The sequence below is a fragment of the Bubalus bubalis genome, chromosome 12 (genome assembly GCF_019923935.1).
Source record: "Bubalus bubalis isolate 160015118507 breed Murrah chromosome 12, NDDB_SH_1, whole genome shotgun sequence".
Lineage (NCBI taxonomy): Eukaryota > Metazoa > Chordata > Mammalia > Artiodactyla > Bovidae > Bubalus > Bubalus bubalis.
Window position 1 is genome coordinate 4149151 of NC_059168.1, and position 20975 is coordinate 4170125.

The 20975-nt window shown below is 37.1% G+C and overlaps 1 protein-coding gene across 11 annotated transcripts in view; it reads right to left on the bottom strand.

Annotated features, from left to right (window-relative positions):
• TSGA10 (testis specific 10) overlaps positions 1-20975 on the bottom strand; it is a 108948-nt gene that overhangs the window by 45006 nt on the left and 42967 nt on the right. For 9 of the 11 annotated variants that reach the window (XM_044925643.2, XM_044925642.2, XM_025260697.3 and 6 more), the window contains 6 exons: positions 13410-13475; positions 12162-12329; positions 11357-11512; positions 8419-8589; positions 8251-8328; positions 7145-7296 (listed from right to left, as the gene is read on the bottom strand). In XM_044925643.2, the coding sequence (XP_044781578.1) occupies positions 7145-7296; positions 8251-8328; positions 8419-8589; positions 11357-11512; positions 12162-12212 (608 nt within the window). In that variant the 5' untranslated portion in view covers positions 12213-12329; positions 13410-13475. Of the gene's footprint in view, positions 1-7144; positions 7297-8250; positions 8329-8418; positions 8590-11356; positions 11513-12161; positions 12330-13409; positions 13476-20975 lie in introns of those variants that run through there. The other 2 variants (XM_025260696.3, XM_025260695.3) reach the window with 2 other exon arrangements.

Sequence of the window (20975 nt, forward strand, 5' to 3'; positions counted from 1 at the left end):
TTGTTGAACACTTTTTCAGTGCCTGTTAGCCATCTGTATGTCTTCTTTGGAAAAATATCCATTAAGTTCTTCTGCCCATTTTTTAATTGAGTTCCTTGCCTTGTCTTTTTAAAGTTAAGTTATGGATAACAGTTCTTTATTAGAGGTGTCTTTAGCAAACATTTTCTTCCAGTCTGTGGCTTGTCTTCTCATATATTTGATATCGTGTTGAGCAGAGTATTAAGCCTTCAATTTTTTTTCCCATTTTTGTTTTTACTGGAGGCTCAGGAGGCACATGACAGTTCATAACAGGGCTTCAGAGGTAGAGGGGAGCAGGGAAACAAAAAATAAACTGGGGTGGGAAAGAAAAACAACAAGGAGAAGGGAAGATCTGGCTGGTTCCTTCTCAGCCTGATTTAGGGGAGGGAGTTGGTGCCTCTGAACAATAAGGATGGATCCCTTCCTTCAACCCTTGGTAGGGGAGAGAGAAAAAAAAAAGCAAAAGGATGTTGCTTTGGCCCTCCTGAGTGTCAAGGAAAGGGGGGAAAAGCCAGTGTTCTGATGTCATGAATTATGGGAAAGAGCAGAGGGAGGTGCTGGGTAGGATACAGGTCAGTTGGAAAAACTGGCAGATACCAGATGGTGACTCTGGGTGTCCTTTGAGTTGGAATCACTCCAGTATGGTCGCTGGCGGGTCCCCACTGTTGATGGGTGCTGAGGTCTCTGGGGTGGTGGGCTGCCTGGGTCCCAGGAACTGCTGCCGTCTCCACTGGAAGTAGGGGCAGTTTCATGTGCGCTGGGGCTCAGGTTGGGAGCTGTCAGTGGGGCCTTGGCTGGGCTTGGTCTCGTCATCCCCACCTTCTGCGTTGGGCTGCTGGGGTGGCCTGGGGTGGAAAGGCCCTCAGTACCTGGGTCAGAATCTGGGTGGGGGTATCCGCTCACCCCCCTGCTGCTGGTCTCCCTCCAATGGGGCTGTCTCTTTGGGTTCTATGCCGTCTGTGCCCTCTGTGGGCTGCTGCTGGTTGGGGGCCGAGGGCCTCACACGAAGCACTGTCAGTAGAAGAAGGGTGGTGGGCTCCGTCATCTGGGCCACTGCCCGGAGTCTTTGACATGCTCCCCTTTGCTGCCTGGCTCAGTTCCGCCCAATCGAGCCTAGTAAGTCTTTAATTTTAATGAAGTACAGTTTGTCAATTATTTCTTTCATGGATTGTGCCTTCAGTATTATATCTAAGAGGTAACCACCATGCCCAAGGTCACCCGGTATGCTTCTAAATGTTGAACTTTGGTCCATGTCTGTTGCAGCTGCAGATGCCAGAAGTGTTGAATGTCTCCATTGTCCCATTTCTGTTTCTCTTCTTGACTGTAGGCTTCCCTACATCCTCCTCTTCAGGCCTATTTTCCTCAGTTAACTAAAAAGAATCTGCCTGCAACGCAGGTGACCCAGGTTCAATCCCTGGGTGCTGAAGATTCCCTGGAGAAGGAAATGGCAACCCTCTCCAGTATTCGTACCTGGAAAATCCCATGGACAGAGGAGCCTGGCAGGCTACAGTCCATGGAATCGCAAAAATCGGACACGACTAAGTAATTAACACTTTCACTTTCTTTCACTTTATCTGATAAAAACATGACCCAAAATATATAAAGAAATCTTACAGTTCAACACTAAATGGATAAACAATTGAAAAATTGGGCTAAAGATCTAAACAGACACCTCACCAAAAATACACAGATGGCAAATAATATGAGAAGAGGTGTCACATTGTCATTAGAGAATTGCAAATTATGACAAGACATCACTACACACCTATTTTAATGCCTAAAATACAGAAATTTGACAATAATAAATGCTGACAGAAAGTCTCCTTCATTCCTTTTGATGGAAATGCAAAACGGTATACTCACTTTGAAAGAGAATTTGGTAGTTTCTTACAAAGTTAAATGCAGTTTTACTATATGATTCAGCAATTCTGCTCCTAGGTATTTACTGAACTGATCTAAAAAATTCTGTTCTGGGAATTCTCTGGTAGCCCAGTGGTTAGGACTCTGCATTTTCACTGCTGAAGGCACAGGCTCAACACCTAGTTGGGGAACTAAGATCCTACAAACTGTGAGAAGCTGAAATAAAAATTTAAATTAAAAAAATAAAAACTTCTGTCCACACAAAAACATGCACATGAAAGTGTATAGCAGCTTTATTCACAATTGCCAAAAACTAGAAGCAACCAAGATGACTCTCAATAGGTGCATGGATAAACACACTGTGGTACATACATATGACAGAATATTATTCAATAAGAAGAAATGAATGGATGAACCTTTAATGCACATTACTAAGTGAAAGAAGCCAGTGTGAAAAGGCTATGTACTATATGATTTCAATTATATGACATTCTGGAAAAGGCAAGTATTACCTCAGCCAGGCAACTGAAGTCAAAATCAACAGTGATAAATCATATTGATAAGATGTAGTCATGACATCTGAATATCTGTGTACTTGAAAATGGCACCTTACTGCTGTGACCTTCTCTCAAAAACAACCCAGTCTAACCACGAGAAAATCATCAGATGAACCCCAGTTGAGAGACATTCTACAAAATACCTGATCAGTATTCCTCAAAACTGTCAAGGTCATCAAAAACAAGGAAAGTCTGAGACTTTTATAGCCAAGAGAAGCCTAAGCAGACAAGACAACTAAATGTAATATGGTGTCCTACATGGGCTCCTGGATTAGAAAAAGGACATTATGGAAAAACTAAGGAAATCTGAATAAATTACAGACTTTAGTTTATTACAGTGTATCAATACTGATCGGCTAATTTTAACAAATGAACCATACTAATGCAAAATGTTATTAACAGAGGAAACTGGGTGTGAGGTATGTAGGAACTCTGCACTATCTTCACAAATTTTCTGTAAATCTAAAACTGTTCTATAATACAAAGTTTTATTTTTAAAAATTTGTATTTTTGTATATAAGCAATAAGCAATCAGAAATTAAAATTCTAAAATTCCATTTACATTAGTATCAAAAAGCAAAAAATATTTAAGGATAAATTGACAAAAATAATGCAAGATCTATACACTGAAAATTATAAAACATTATGAGAAAAATTGAGATCTAAATAAAGAAATGGACAGGAGTTCCCTGGTAATAGTCCAGTGGTTAGGACTTGCTGCTTTCATTGTAATGGCCCAGGTTTGATCTCTGGTCCAGGAACTAAGATCCCATGAGCCACTAAGCATGGCCAAAAAAAAAAAAAAAAAAAAGAAATGGAGAGTGTTCATGAGTAGGGGTTTTTCACCAATCCCAAATTCCCAAGGCTTTTCTGTTTATACTATGAAGCTGATTCTAAAATTAAATAAAAATGCAAGGAACCAGAATATCCAAAACAACTTTAAGAAAGAACAGTTAGAGGACTAACACTACCTAATTTGAGGACTAAAAAAAGTAATTCAGAAATGTTATACTGGCATCAAGACATATAAATAGATCCACCAAACAAAATAGATAATCAAAAAATAGACCTTCACATATATGGACAACTGACATTCTACAAAGCTGCAAAACAATTTAGTGAAAAAAAGGAAAGCTTTTCAACAAATGGTGCTGGAACAATTGGATATTCATATGCAAAAAAAGTGAACTTTGAACTACACCTTCTACTATATGCAAAAATTAACTTGAAATGGATCACAGATTTAAATGTAAGAACTGAAACTATAAAACTGCTAGAAGAAAATCCAGGAGAAAAATCTCATCTTAGCCTTCACAATAATTTCTTTAAAAGAATACAAGGGCTGGAAATAAATTTTTTAAAAGCAGTAAGTTTCACTTAATCAGAAATATTTTCTCTTTAAAAGACACTTAGGAAAATAAAAAGGCAAGCCACAGACTGGGAAAAAATATATGCCAAATATATATTGTACCTGACAAAGAATTTATATCCAGAATATAGAAAGGATTTTTACAACTTATTAGTACATATAACTCAATAAAAGTTTGCAAAAGTTTTGAACAGAAACTAAAGAAGATATATGTATGGCACAAAATGACATGAACAGATGCTCAAAATCACTAGTTATTAGAGAAGGCAAATCAAAACCACAGTACATACCTATTATGAGGGCTAAAACCAAAAAGACACTGTATATGAAGTATTGATGAGGACATGTAACAACTGGCACACTCATACACTGCTGGTGAAAACGCAGAATAAAACAGTACAACCACTTTGAAAACACTAATGGTTTTCTCAGAAGTTAAACATACCTCCATCATATGACTCAGTCACTCCAGTCTCAGGTATTTACCCAAGGGAAGTAAAAGCACACATTCATATAAAGACTCATATGTGTATGCTCATAATGGTTTTCATTATAGCTCCAAGTTGGAAACAAAAGAAATGTTTATGTGGTATATCCATACAATGGAATACTACTCAGCAATAAAAAGGATTAAACTATTGATTATATGTGACAACATGGATAAATCTCAAAACAATTATGCTGAGTGAAAGCAGCCCTGTAAAAGAATATACACTGCATGATTTCACTTATATAATAACATTTTAGAAAATCCGAATAAACCTCTGTGACAGAAAGCAAATTAGTGGTTGCCTGGGGAAGAGGATAGGCAGGCATGCAAAAACTTTGGAGAGTGATGGACAGGGCCTCTATCTTGAGTGTGGTGATAGCCTTACAGGTACGAACAAATGTCGAAACTTACCAGACTGAACACGCTAAGTATGTGCAATTTTTACTATATGTATGTCAATTATGCTTTACTAATACTGCTAAAAGAAAACGAATGTACACAAAACCCTCAAAATTATTATATATTTATCTTTTAGAATATTTTTAATAAACCACTAAAATGCTTTCAAAGAACTTCCAACTACATGTGAAAATATTTATGGTAAGGGATTAAGTGAAATTGGCCGAATATATAACTTAATATAGGATGATATCAGTTACATGGAAAGCTTATATACAGACATAAACACTTCTGGCTAGAAAAACAAATCTATATTACTGCATTTTCCCTGGGCTATGAAATCATGGGTGATTTAAATTTCTTGGAAACTTTTCTCTATTTTTCAAGGTTTTCTTTGTTGTTGTTCTTATTTTATTATTACTTTTATTTTACCTGAACCTGCAATATCCTTTCAAGCAGAGAGTAAAAAATAAATTAAGGGCAAGGTGAAAAGACAGCCTTCAGAATGGGAGAAAATAATAGCAAATGAAGCAACTGACAAAGAATTAATCTCAAAAATACACAAGTAGCTCATGCAACTCAATGCCAGAAAAATAAACGACCCAATCAAAAAATGGGCCAAAGAACTAAACAGACATTTCTCCAAAGAAGACATACAGATGGCTAACAAACACATGAAAAGATGCTCAACATCACTTATTATCAGAGAAATGCAAATCAAAACCACAGTGAGGTACCATCTCACGCCAGTCAGAATGGCTGCTATCGAAAAGTCTATAAGCAATAAATGCTGAAGAAGGTGCGGAGAAAATGGAATCCTCTTACACTGTAGGTGGGAATGCAAACTAGTACAGCAACTATGGAGAACAGTGTGGAGATTCCTTAAAAAACTGGAAATAGAACTCCCATACGGCCCAGCAATCCCACTGCTGGGCATACACACCGAGGAAACCAGAACTGAAAGAGACACATGTACCCCAATGTTCATCACAGCACTGTTTACAATAGCCAGGACATGGAAGCAACCTAGATGTCCATCAGCAGACGAATGGATAAGAAAGCTGTGATACATATACACAATGGAATATTACTCAGCTATTAAAAAGAATGTATTTTAATCAGTTCTAATGAGGTGAATGAAACTGGAGCCTATGATACACAGTAAAGTAAGTCAGAAAGAAAAACACCAATACAGTATATTAACACATATATATCGAATTTAGAAAGATGGTAACGATGACCCTGTATGCGAGACAGAAAAAGAGACACAGATGTAAAGAACAGACTTTTGGACTCTGTGAGAAAAGGCAAGGGTAGGATGATTTGAGAGAATAGCATTGAAACATGTGTATTACCATACGTGAAATAGATCACCAGTCCAGGTTCGATGCATGAGACAGGGCGCTCAGGGCCGGTGCACTGGGATGACCCTAAGGGATGGGATGGGGAGGGAGGTGGGAGGGGGATTCAGGATGGGGAACACATGTACACCCATGGCTGATTCATGTCAATTTATGGCAAAACCACTACAGTATTGTAAAGTAATTAGCCCCCAATTAAAATAAATTAATTAATTAAAAATAAATAAATAAATGATGGGAAAGAACTTGAGTAATTCTCTGTCCTGATAAGTGATTCCAATGCATCAGTATGTACCACAGACCCTTGAAAGACCAAAGAGGTGACTTTGGGAACTTGTATATGAACCAAGTATTATCTGTAGACTAAATAATGTATTTCACACTCTAATGAACTATTATTTTTCATATGTTCATAGATACACTGAAATTCAACCTGAGTGAATGTGTAGAATTTCTGTTTCTCACGTCAATAGACACTGCAAGTAAAACCGCTAACATGGAGGTCTTTAGAAACTTGTTCCCCTACACCACTGCCTGCGTGTTGCTTTAACTGGGATTTCTCCTGCTACAGAGCAGTGTGTAGGAACAGCTAAACACAGCACGTGGCATCCAGTTAACAGAAGTTCCGTTACATGCTCTTATTTCTTTGCCATGGCTTTTATTGTATGTCAAACCACCCCTTTTTCTAAGCTATTGTCAAACCTGTGCTTTGTGTTTTCTTATACTGTTCAGATCCCAGGACGTAATTTAAGTTATAAGGTACATTAAACAGTGAAAGGCCAAGGTCAAATATGCTCTTTACCCAGAAGGGCTTTGTAAAAGCTATTTCAGCTCAATACTGAAGCTTTCTGCAAATACAAGATTACAATTACTAGAAGTTTGATTCCTGTAAGAGTGGCATTCCCAGTCTGTCAGTCTGACTAACCTTTAGGAAATCATTTAATGTGTGCCGAGGTGTCCACTACTGTTTCATAATAATCCTTTCAAAAGTTGAAGTCAACAAATAACTTAATTATCACCCTAAAATATCCTTCAAAAAGCAGAGCTACTCTTTATAGTAAACTATTGGTTTAATAGTAATTGACTTTACCTCAAAGAATTATTCTCTGCTTTTTGTCTGCCAAGTTCACTTTCAGTATCCATCGCCTTTCTTGCTAGTGATTTCATTTCTTTTTCCACAGTGGTTATTGTTTCCTTCATCAAAGTCATATTTGACATTTGTTCCATACGTTCATCATCAAGCTATACAAGCAGAATGACAAGGTTACTGCCATCACTAAAAACATCTCAGTGATCTTTCAAGAGAGACATTCTGTCTTTGTACAAACTGGTATATGAGATGATCAGCTTAGACTTGAACCTTGTGGGAGGCTTCATGGACAAGGTACTATAGAGTAGGAGCTTGGGCAAGCCGCCACACAGCTTATCCATGAAGCCTAGCACAGCAGATGCACATTTTCAATCTGCTTCAGCTGGACTATAGCACACATAGCCTATTTGCAAGAAGCTTTCTTACTTGTTGCTCAATATGAACAAGTTATACATACAAACTGGGACTATGAAAAAAACTCTGTTTTTTTCTGTCTATTCCTGTCAATTGCTTTTTTTAAAAAAACAAACTCATTATAACAACATAAAACAGATGAATTTAGAAATATAGTCAATTAAAGTTGGTAACGGAAAGCTGAATTCCCTTAATTCTGTTTATATAGTCATAATATCGCCAATATATATGGACAGCATCTCAAAGCCTTAACTAGTAACAAGGTGATGCTTCACAATTAAATTCAGTTTAAATATATTTTTCTCATTGGTTTTCATTTTGTTATAATTTTCTTTATCACAGCTACTCTTTAGGAAGAATAAACCAGTTTCTCTGTCCCTGGCAATGCTATCATTAATGAAACAGGTAGATGAAAAAGGGTTAAAATCACTGAGAATGCATCCCTAATGGTTTTTCTTTAAAGAACATACACAAAAAGCATACACAACCTAACACAAGAAAGACTTTACTCACATTTTTTAGAAGAAAATAAATAATGAAAAAGTGACAATTTATAGTATATACACCACCTTAAACATCTTAGGACTGCAAATGCTATCTGAGAAAACCAACTTTTCTGAACACAGAAAAAGGGGAAAGTGGGGAGCCATTGACAGTTTATAGCCCAAAGTGCAAAAGTGACTTTTCTTTACGTTATGAACTGTACACTCCAGCTCCTCTATCCTTTGTTCCAAGTGAGCCTTCTCATTAAACGCTGTCTCTTGGGCAATCTGTTTAAAAAACAAAAACAAAACAAAGGTGCTCTTAATGTTGCTGTTTTGCATTTCACAGATCCTCATAGAGATAAAATTCTTTCGAACCTTTAGCCTCTCCCTCAGACTATCTCGTTCTGTGGTCATTCTTCGCAAGTCAGTGAAGGCCACATCTCTCTCAGTCTCCACCCGCCGGAGGATAGCATGTGCTGTTGTTGATTTAGGAGACTTGCAGCTTTTCATCATTTCTCGTCGAAGTCGGGCAATTTCTTCCTGTGCCTATTATTTAAATACATACATAGATTTCTGTTTAACAAGCTTTAGGACAGAAATAAAGACAGCTATCTTCTATCCAGCCAGATAAAATGCAAGCCTATATTAATATGCATGCAGCAGGATAATGATATAATTTGTTAATGAACTTATACAAATAAATTCAAATGATGCTCCAAATGTAAATGAATATCTACAATCAGAAGCTTGGTTTACACTATCTTTGCCAAAAATTAAAACAAATTAATTTGGAGGCAGTTAATGCAAGAGAGAGTTTTACTAAGAAGTTCAGTTCGGTTCAGTTCAGTCGTTCAGTCGTGTCTGACTCTTTGCGACCCCATGAATCGCAGCATGCCAGGCCTCCCTGTCCATCACCAACTCCCGGAGTTCACGTACCTACAATATATATCATCCATTTTGTGATAAATCTGAAATCAGCACAATTTAGGCAGAACACCGGTTTAATAAATATTATCATAGTGTTCCAGTATTTCTCTACAAAAATGTATGTGCCATTTCCATGTCTTGACTACTTTCACTCCGACAGAAAGGCCCACTGATCCTTACTGAAAACCCAACCTATGCTTCACACACTTGTTCAACAACTATCCTTGGGTTCCAAGTCTATTTCATATCTCCAGGTGATTTCATACCCTACTTTGCTACTTCCGTTCCTTATCTTCCTTCCCCTTGATTTTGTTCACGATCTATTCAGCTAGTATCTAAGTCTCAGAAGAAGATATATTACTTCCCAATTTCTATAGGTAAGCCTTGACCAGACTCCTGGACCTCATTTCCTGAAGTGTCTTTTAAGATACCCCTAATTCAATTTTAATTATTTGTCTCACTTTAAATACCACCCTCTCCACTGGCTCTTTCTCTACTTTTTCAACCATGCACATGGCTCCCATATCTTGAAAAACTGTCACTTAATTCTACTATCCCATTTATCACCATTTGTCTCTTTTTCCTTTGACAGTTTTGTTTTTTAAGTGCTGTGGTTTGTACACCCTGCCTGTTCCCTATCACCCACTCTCTTACCCCAGTCTAACCTAGCTCCCACACCCACCACTCTATGGAATTTCAAGTACTTGTGCCTCTATAAATCAATTATACTGTAACACAGCCAAATCCTAAAGGAAATCAACCCTGAATATTCACTGGAAGGACTGATGCTGCAGCTGAAGCTTTGATACTTTGGCCCCCTGATGTGAAGAGCCTACTTACTGGGAAAGTCCCTGATGCTGGGAAAGATTGAAGTCAGGAGGAGAAGGGGACAACAGAAGATGAGATGGTTGAATGGCATCACTGATTCAATGGACATGAGTTTGAACAGACTCAGGGAGACAGTGAAGCACAGGGGAGCCTGGCGTGCTGCAGTCCATGGGGTTGCAAAATGCTGGACACAACTGAGCAACTGAATAACAGGAACAAACTCGTTCTCTTGTTTGTTATCTATTGGGGCTGTTGCGCTACAACAACAGAGCTGAACAGCTATGTCAGAGGTCACATAGCCTGCAAGGCCCAAGCTGCTTTTTACCTGGGCCTTCACAGAAAAAGTTTGAAAACTTTTTTTTTTTTTTTGAAAACTTCTGCTCTAGTCCAATCCACCTCTCAAGCCTTGGCTCCCACCTCACTCCACAGACATGTACCTTTTGTTCTAGTTATAAATGGATTCATTCACATACTGTTCTTCCTGCCTTTACCCTTTGTTTCAGGTCATTCCTTTAGTTTGAATGTTCCTTCTTACCCCTTTCAAGATAAAAGAAAACCCATCTTTCCTTCAGGACTTAAACTCTGTATAGTCCAGCAAAGATCTTAAATGCCATAACTAAAAAATACCCATCTCTTCTATTTCTTATAATATTTTCTAGACTACTTATGCTAAAATAACAAAAAATAGATACAACACAATATACTTCTCTTCCTAACTAGAATGTAAACATAGGAAACAGTGTCTTATTTTTTCTATCTTTTAGAGTAACACGCCCAGAACCTTATACTTAGTAGCTGCAACTCTTAATAAAATTTGATATTTTTGAAAAAATTATGTTGGTGATATATGGGGTTTAATTGAGTAAAGAAGCTATTTGTTTAATAAGGGTTGTACAATCATAAGCTAAAAATACAGATAAATGACAAATTGATTTTACTCTCTGAGATTAAACAAATTTTATGGCAATTCCTAAAGTGATTGACAAGCAATGTGTTAATATTTTTTAACCTCCAAATCCAAATCTTTTCACTGTGAACTCACTGTATCCAGTTACTTTTCTCATTTCTTATTCCAAAAATCAGGCTATTTCTATGCATGTATATCATCTTTCTAGGATATGAGGATAACATGTGTGTGTATACATACACAAATACTTTATATTTCATTAAGAACATCATAAGAACAAAGGTAATTCTCAAACGTTAATTTGATTAATAGATTTAAGTATTCTCACAGAACTTAAAGAATTTACCCATCTCTAGGAATTAAATGCTGGCTTCCCAGGTAGAATGAATGGTAAAGAAACCACCTGCCAATGCAGGAGACATAAGAGACATGGGTTCGATCCCTGGGTCAGGAAGATCCCCTGGAAGAGGGAATAGCAACCCACTCCAGTATTCTTGCCTGGAGAATCCCATGGACAGAGGAGACTAGTGGGCCACTGTCCACAGGGTCACAAGGAGTTGGACACAACTGAAGTGACTGAGCACACACAAACACGCACACAGAACTGAATGCTAGTATTTACATATTTTGTTTACGTATAAATAAGTTTACCTGCTCATACAGAAGAAAGGTCTTATCTCTCTCAGATGTGAGAACCTTGACATTACCCTGAATTTCTGCCAAATGACGCTCATATTTTTCCAGCATGCATTTGAGTTCTTCACGGTCTCGTGTTGTCTTCAAAAGCTCTACATCACAGTTTGTACCCTACAATTATTACATGAGAAATCTGAATAAACAACAAGGTCCTTCTGTATACCACAGGTAAACTACATTCAATATCCTATGATAAGCCATAATGGAAAAGAATATGAAAAACAAAATATGTATGTATAACTGAGTTACCGTGCTGTACAGAGTGAAATTAAACACAACATCAACTATACTTCAGTAAAATTTTTTTTAAATGTGAAATTCTTCTTTGACATGTTACTAATATAGTCCATGGGGTTGCAAGGAGTTGGACACAACTGAGCAACTAACACACACACACACACACACACACACACACACACACTAATAGAAACGTCCTAGTGATGGCAGCACACAATTCCTGGTTAAGCAAACACGATTATATAACGAAATAATGAAAAAAAGTTTAAAATCACTTCTCTTTTAAACAACATCAATTGCTCCACATCTGTCTGATTACTCCCAATCACTACTAATGCTGGGGATAAAGGACCAATTTTGATGGTCCACGGTGCCACCAAAGAGAGCTCCATCTCCCATTCTCCTTGAGACACCAATTCACGCCAAATTAAAAGGAATTATTTCCAGATTAGGTGAATCAAAAAATAAAATCCACTGCTCCAGCAACAAATTCCAAAACATTTACAAGTTTCCAAAAACCTACCCGAGAAGATGGAGATGGGCGTCGTGGGCTTTTAGATCTACTTCTGATCATCTTTCTCAAATTTTGAGCTTCACTCTTGTAGTAATCTCTGTCTGCTTCTAAAGTTTTGACAAAGGAATCAAGTCTGGAAGGAGATTTATTTTGTGCTTTTTCAGTCTCTAAAATTATCTTGCCAAGGAGGAAAAAATTAGGCCATTATTTCAAGCTAAACTATATTATCATTTTCAAAATGAAAGTTGAAAACAAACAGGATCCTTAAAAATAATAAATTTGGTATTTTGAAATAATTCAAAAAATAATAATTCAGCAATACTTTCTAAAAAGCAGCTAGAAAAAAATTAAAAGCGTTAGATACTTTTCTTTTCCAGGATTTCTGAATGTACTGTATTTTTATTTCACTGAAAATGTCCCTATGTTGACACAATAATTTTGAAGAAAAAATAGTAAAGAAATTTCAGAGGCCAGAATTGTTTCTTATAAGTGATCTAGTTACAAGTTCTAGAAATAAAATTAACTTGCTTAGAGAAACTTGTATCTACTATTAAAGCATCTATTTATAGTTTCAAGTTTTATTCAATAATTGTTCAACAAATAAATTAATTGAATGTTGGATTAATTTAATAAATTTACTGAACAAAATAAACTAATTGAATATATTAAATGGATGCTGGATATTCTGTGTTTGTATACACTTTCAAGTGCATTTCCATTCACTTTAATATATTTAGAGGCATTTGTTTTACAACATTTATTTACCAATACTTTATTGGGATAAAAGTACAGACATACTTTTAGAGGGGGTGTTTCAAATATTTTAAATGACAACATTAAAATGCCTAAACAGAGCGACTTTCATTTCACATTGTTAAAGAGAACATATTACTCAGAACTAAGTAACAACGTTTGACTTTAAAATATTTATTATTAAGAGGGATGAGAGTTAACGTGTAAACAAATACAGCTTATATTTTGAGAATTAAATTACTCACAGATATCATTTTAATCAAGTAACAGCTAAGGACATTAATAAAACCAAGCAAAAGTTCTCTCCAGCTCTAAGAAAGGACAGCATCACTCTTACAGATGGGAGGACCCCTGTCCACCCGGGAGAGTGCTGATTTTAGAAAACAAAACACTTTTTATTTTCCACAAATTACATGATAGCCAAAACATATGTATAATTTTTTGCAGTCCTACTAACAGAATAAAAGTGATTCCTTAACATTTATTTATGAAAAATGTACTTACAGATCTAAGCCTTTTTATTGTATCTTCCAATACTATTATATTATTTTGCTGGCAAATGAGTTCAATCTGAAAAACAAGCCAGAAAACAATGCTATTTAGGTGCAAAATGTCTAAATTGCTTTTGTTGGAAAGAGAGCATCAGAAACAGAAGCCACTTAAAAACATGCAGACAGTAAATATTTTATGAGAGAAAAGATAATTTATTCCTTTATATTTACCTACTTTTGATGGTAAAAGAACCTAAATGAAATGAAGCAGTTCCCTTAGATTATCTAATGTTTTGTATAAAATACTAATTGATTTCATTTTGTCAAACTACTCCTCATAACCTGAAAGAAAATGTTAATACTAATTATAATTCTGAAGATGAGAATAACGAAGTCAAAAGAATGTCTAGAATGAAGTTAAGTTTTCCCAAGTCAGAAATTATTATGCTGCTTTCTTGTGAACTCTTTTAATAGTTTCATCAAATCCAACCTACAAAATACTTTTTGTATCAGTTTTATGACAGTCTTAACAGCCTTGTGGTCATATATTTAGTCTATGACTAGATTATACATTCCTAGGGAATAGTGATTATGTTTTTATGCAAAGCTATAAATCTCTGCATAACCTCCTCCTTTGTTATTCCAAACTAAAATGTTTTCCATTAAAATTTGAATTTTCTGGAATTATTGCTTCTCATTTATTCTTTAGACCAAAGTTCTAAGATTTCTCTGGCAGTTATATTTTAGTTTATGAAATACTAAAAGGTTAGTTATAGTATGGAATATAACTCAAGTACAGTTTGGATAAGCTTATATATAATTCTGAATAATTTTCAATGCTTTAATTTTCACTACTATCTAGACACTAAAAAGATATGGATCTATTCCGGATCATGTGTAAGTTCAGTCACTCAGTCATGTCCAACTTTTTGTGATCCCACGGACTGCAGTACGCCAGGCTTCCCTGTCCATCACCAACTCCTGGAGCTTGCTCAAACTCATGTCCATTGAGTCAGTGATGCCATCCAATCATCTCATTCTCTGTCATCCTTCTCCTCCTGCCTTCAATCTTTCCCAGCATCAGGGACTTTTCCAATGAGTCAGCTCTTTGCATTAGGTGGCCAAAGTATTGGCGCTTCAGCATCAGTCCTTCCAATGAATATTCAGGACTGATTTTCTTTAGGATTGACTGGTTTGATCTCCCTGCAGTCCAAGGGACTCTCAAGAATCTTCTCCAACACCACAGTTCAAAAGCAACAATTCTTTGGCACTCAGCTTTCTTTATAGTCCAACTCTCACATCCATACATGACTACTGGAAAAACCATAGCTTTGACTAGATGGAACTTTGTTGGCATAGGTCTATGTATGTGTAAGTTCAATTCAGTTCAGTTGCTCAGTCATGTCCGACTCTTTGCAACCCCATGAATCGCAGCACGCCAGGCCTCCCTGTGCATCACCAACTCCCCGAGTTTACTCAAACTCATGTCCATCGAGTCGGTGATGCCATCCAGCCATCTCAGCCTCTGTCATCCCCTTCTCCTCCTGCCCCCAATCCCTCCCAGCATCAGAGTCTTTTCCAATGAGTCAACTCTTCGCATGAGGTGGCCAAAGTATTTGAGTTTCAGCTTTAGCATCAGTCCTTCTAATGAACAACCAGGACTGATCTGCTTTAGGATGGACTGGTTGGACCTCCTTGCAGTTCAAGGGACTCTCAAGAGTCTTCTCCAACAACACAGTTCAAAAGCATCAATTCTTCGGCGCTCAGTTTTCTTCACAGTCCAACTCTTACATCCATACATGACCACTGGAAAAACCATAGCATGTGCAAAGGTGTCCATAAAAATTAAGTATAAAAACTCACACTGCCAAAAATTTTATCCAGTATGACACATTCTGGTAAAAAATGAATTTATACATATATATCCCAAATACAGATGGAATATAATCAATAGTATGTAAACTGAGGAAGATAGATTATGTCTAGGTATAGCAAGGTGTGATTATGGTACATATTATTTTCTTCATTATACTCTTCTATTTTAAATAAATGTATTACTTTTATCAAGATAAAAAATTTAATGCTTAATCCACTCTGAAAAAAATTTTTATAACTGGCCCAAATAAAAAGATGCTACGGCCTTCATTTATTTGACAATTGTTTAATGAGGATCTTACTGTGTGTCTGATTGTCTCATGTGCTGGTTATAGCACAGAATAAAACAGGAACCTCTACCCTCATGGAGCTAACATTCTAGTTCAAAAGAGATAAATAAAAGATAATAGGTAAAGTATATATCAGATAGTGATTATGTCATTCAAGAAAAAATTTAATGAGCACTCACACCTACTCTATACTTTCGATTTTTAAAAAAGGAATGAAATAGACAAAGATCCTTGCCTTTGGACACCTTATAGTCTAGTTGGTAGATGACAAAAAATAAACCTAAAAATTAAATTACACAGTACATCAGAAAAAAGGAGCAATATTCTTAAGGATATTGGGAGTGTTTACAAAGAATAGAATTTAAAATGGGGTGACCAGGGAAGTCCACACTGAGGGAGTCAACCATTGAAAAATCGAAGAAAAATATTCCAGACAAAGCATACAGCTATAGCAAAAGGGAAAAGATTGTTTGCTAAATCAAGGAACAGTAAGGAGGTCAGTGTGGCTACAGCAGAGGGAGGGAGGAAGGAGGAAAGTGCTAGAGAAAAATGAAGCAGGAGAGAGAGAGGGAATCAGTGTGTGTGTGGTTGGGGACATGGGTTAGACACATACACAGGCTTTATACTTTGTCTTCCACATGGTAGATTCTAAAGTATTTTTGATAGAGTCACATATAAAGTAACAGTAATGACAAGAGTTACCAGAGATGCAGTCTAATAATGTCCCGATGTTAATTAAAAATATACATTGTATGACAAAACTAGTGACGATAAAATTGCAGTTCTGTTTCTTCATGTTTCAGAAACTCATGTTCAACTCTAGGAAACACTGCATTAAGTCATGAATGACAAACAACTCAAGGTGAAAAGATAAAAGGAAGCTTATGGTCGTCCTACTGCTAAGTCGCTTCAGTCGTGTCCGACTCTGTGCGACCCCACAGACGGCAGCCCACCAGGCTCCCCCGTTCCTGGGATTCTCCAGGCAAGAACACTGGGGTGGGTTGCCATTTCCTTCTCCAATGCATGAAAGTGAAAAGTGAAAGGGAAGTCGCGTCCGACTCCTAGCGACCCCATGGACTGCAGCCCACCAGGCTCCTCTATCCATGGAACTTTACAGGCAAGAGCACTGGAGTGGGGTGCCATTGCCTTCTCTGTATATAGTCACTGCTGCTGCTGCTGCCAGTGACTATGGTCGTGGTAGCTTTAAAATATGTCTCAAAATTCTGATGCTCTTGCCTTCAAAAAATGGAGCTTAATTCCCCTCCCCTTAAGTGTTGTCCATACTTGGGGACTCTCTTCTGATGAACAAGATATGTGGGAGTGACAGCATATAAATTCTGAGACTGGAAACTCTGCCTTTTTATTTCTTTTGGATCACGGTGGCAGAAGGAAGCCAGCTGCCACGAAGAATATATCAAGCAACCTAGGGAGAGGTCCACGTGGCAAGGAACCAAGTGAAAAGTGCAAGTGTTAGTCATTCAGGTGTGTCCGACTGTTTGTGACCCTGTGGACTGTAGCCTACCAGGTTCCTCTGTCCATGGCAGGAATTCTGGAGTGGGTTGCCATTCCCTTCTCCAGGGGATCTTTCAGACCCAGGGATCGAACCCCAGTCTCCTGCATTGCAGATGGAGTCTTTACCACTGAGCCACCAGGGAAGCCCAAGGAACTAAGTTTCCTGTCAAAAGCCAAGAGTCATCTGAATAAGTCATCTTAAAAGCAAATCTACCAGTACCCAGTCAAGCCAGAACCAAAGCCCGGCCATCATCTTGATTACAGTTTCCTGGGAAATGGTGAGCCAGAACTACTCAGTTAAGTTGCACTGGAAACTGTAAGATGTAAATATTTGTTGTTTGAAGTCATTAAAGTTCAATAGCAATTTGTTACATGGCTATAGATAATAGGCTTCCCTGTCCTTCACTATTTCCTGCAGTTTGCTCAAACTCATATCCATTGAATCGGTCATGCTATCCAATAATGGCCTCATTTTTAATTAAGAATACAAATTGTATGAAGAAACAAAACATTTCATTTTTTTAATTTATTTTTTAAGATTTTTTTTGACGTGGACCATTTTAAAATCCTTTACTGAATTTGTTACAATACTGCTTCTGTTTCATGTTTTGGTTTTTTGGCCCCAAGGCATGTGGGGTCTTAGCTCCCGGACCAGGGATTGAACCTGCAACCCCTGCAATGGAAGGTAGAGTGTTAACCACTGGACCATCAGGGAAGTCCCTCAAAACATTTTAGTGGAATAAATGATGGAAGAAGTTACTCAGTGGACTTTAAAAACATAGCTAACAGTAAACTCTTCTGAGTAAATAAATTCAATACTATCTCAATTCTAGACAAACTAACAGTAGCTTTAGGCTCAGACTCTACTTCCACATACCTAAAGCAGCATCTTTTAACAGTATAGGAACCCAAACATTCTCATCTCTCAGATTAGAAATTCTCGTTTCAAGTCTCATCTCACAAATCAGACAAAGACTCTCTCCCCAGGGATTGGACACCTAAACTGTACACCCAGTGACCGGATGATGACAACATGCACTGGGTTCACACTCCCAGCACAGGTCATGCATTTTTTCTAATCCCTGTTCTACGTGGAACATTTGCTTATTGAGGATGGTGCTTTCATTTCAGGATCTTTCACCAACACAAAGGATCTATTTCCATTTTGTCCTTTCTCTATTAACTTTTTAATACTTTCCCTGTATCAACAATGTTATCTCTTCCCTAAAACTGCAGCCCACCTCTTCTACAAATCGCTTTCCAATTCTCAAGTACACCAGACTTTCCACATTATACATATATGGATATCTCTTTCCTAGAAACACTCTCTTCTGAGATGGACAGAATTTCCATTTACAAATTTAATATTTTCAGTTTTAGGTAAATCCAAGATCTTTTATTTTAGATGTTTTCCATTGCTGAAATTCTCCCTTTCTGATAAGCAGGAGGTTCATTCTGAAAGAGAAGTCTCTCTCTAGAACACAGACTCTAACAACCCTTTAAAATCAATACTTCAAAACTAAGCATTCTCCTTATAGAAGAATTTGGCCAGCTACACTTCCCACAGTCTGGGAAGGAGTGCTGTTAATTTTAAATTTGAAGAAGAAAACAAGAAAGACATAATTAAACATCAATTCAGTGTTTTTTGATAATTTTTATAATTAAGACAACTCAATTTACCATTAAACTGTGAATGAAGGATAACTATTATTTTAAAAGAAACAATACAAACAAAAGAATTTATTAAGAATGTTTAAAACAGTTAGTTAAGCTACATTGATTTACATTTTTGGCCACGTGGCATGTGAGAACTTAGTTCCCCCACCAGGGGTCAAACCCATGCTCCCAGCTTGGAAGCTAGGAGTATTAACCACTGGACCGCCAGGGAAGTCCTAAGTTACTTTTAAATTTCCTCCAAAGACTTCGGCAGCAACCATTGTAAGATAAATTGCAAATTAAACACAAATGAAATCATTCTTATCTACTCTCTCAAGTAGTTCTTCTAAGGACCTCCTCCAGGCAACACTATTAAAGAAGATTGTGTAATAAACTTCATGTATTTGATTATTCCATTATTCAGACTTTTTACTTCTACAGACTTACTTATCCTTTACACATTCTAAGTGAGGTTACTGCAGATAAGCAAATACCAGCCTAGTGTTCATAACTAGCTCTTATGTTTCAAATTACTATAATAAATAATGCCTTCAATAACATGTTCACAGCTTGATCATTTATTTAATTAAGTGCTTTATCATATGCTACCAAGAATACATTAAAATGATGTTCAAGAACTAACATGCAACAGCAACTAGCTTTTGGAAACTATCTTCTCACAGACACAATTCATTAATTTAGTGATTAATAAAATCAATCACATGTTTTCACTTAAAAATTCAATAGGTTGGTTTTTGGCTTTCAGACATACTCTATGTCTTGCCTATAAGCTATTAGACAGCAAAGAGAAATGAAACTTTCATTTTATAATACTGCTTAAGTTCCTAGCTTCTAAAGGTCATGGGGGTACCAAAATTTAATCAAGAAATAAAATGTTTATCAAAATATCATGGGACTTCCCTGGTGGTCCAGGGGTTGAAAATCTGCCTGCCAATGCAGAGGATGCAGGTTCGATCCCTATTTGGGGAAGTAAGATCCCACATGCCACAGGGCAACTAAGCCCACACACTGCAACTACTGACCCCATGTGCTCTAGAACCCATGCTCCAGAATAAGAGAAGCCCGTGTACCACAACAAAGACCCAGCAAGGTCAAAATTAAAAAATAATAAATAAATAAACAAATGCTTTTATGTAAAAAAAAATCATAAAACTACAGTTATTTAGTTTTATATTTTCTATGGTAGTGGCATAGAAAATGACATAGAAACTGAATCAATGAAACCAAAAAGTCCAGAAACATATCTATGCACATATAAGAATTTAGTGGCTGTTAAAATGGCACTTCAAATCAGCGACTGAAGAAAGGATTAGTCAACCCTACCTCATACTAGAACAAAAAGAAATTCCAGAAGGATTAAAACTTTAAATAGATATATTAAAACTCTTAAAACTGTAGAAGATATTCTTGTTGTTTTTGAGGTGAGAAGGCCTTCCCAAACAAGGATCAAAACTAGGTGGAGATTTTCAGAGGAACATTTTTAGGGCAGTGAAATTACTCTGTTTTATACTATAATGGTAGATACATGTCATTTTACTTTTGTTCAAATTGTAGACTGCACAACGTCAAGAGTGAAACTTGATGCAAACCGTGGGCTCTGGGTGATCATGATGTCAATTCATTATCAACTGTGACAAATACACCACTTTGCTGGGGGATGCTGATAATGGGGGACAGCAGGCATATGTGGGGGCAAGGAGTATATGGGAAATCTCTCTACCTTCTGCTTCATTTTGCTCTGAACCTAAAACTGCTCTAAAAAGGTAAAATATATTCAAATGTTTTAAAAAGGGAGTGGGAACTCAAAAACATCAAAGATCAAAACTCAGAAGTCGGTCAAGACTGACAAATATGACCACATAGAAACTTAAAACTGTGGTTTAAAAAACACCAATACAGTATACTAACGCATATATATGGAATTTAGAAAGATGGTAACAATAACCCTGTGTACGAGACAGCAAAAGAGACACTGATGTATAGAACAGTCTTATGGACTCTGTGGGAGAGGGAGAGGGTGGGAAGATTTGGGAGAATGGCATTGAAACATGTAAAATATCATGTATGAAATGAGTTGCCAGTCCAGGTTCGATGCACGATACTGGATGCTTGGGGCTGGTGCACTGGGACGACCCAGAGGGATGGAATGGGGAGGGGGGAGGGAGGAGGGTTCGGGATGGGGAACACATGTATACCTGTGGCGGATTCATTTTGATATTTGGCAA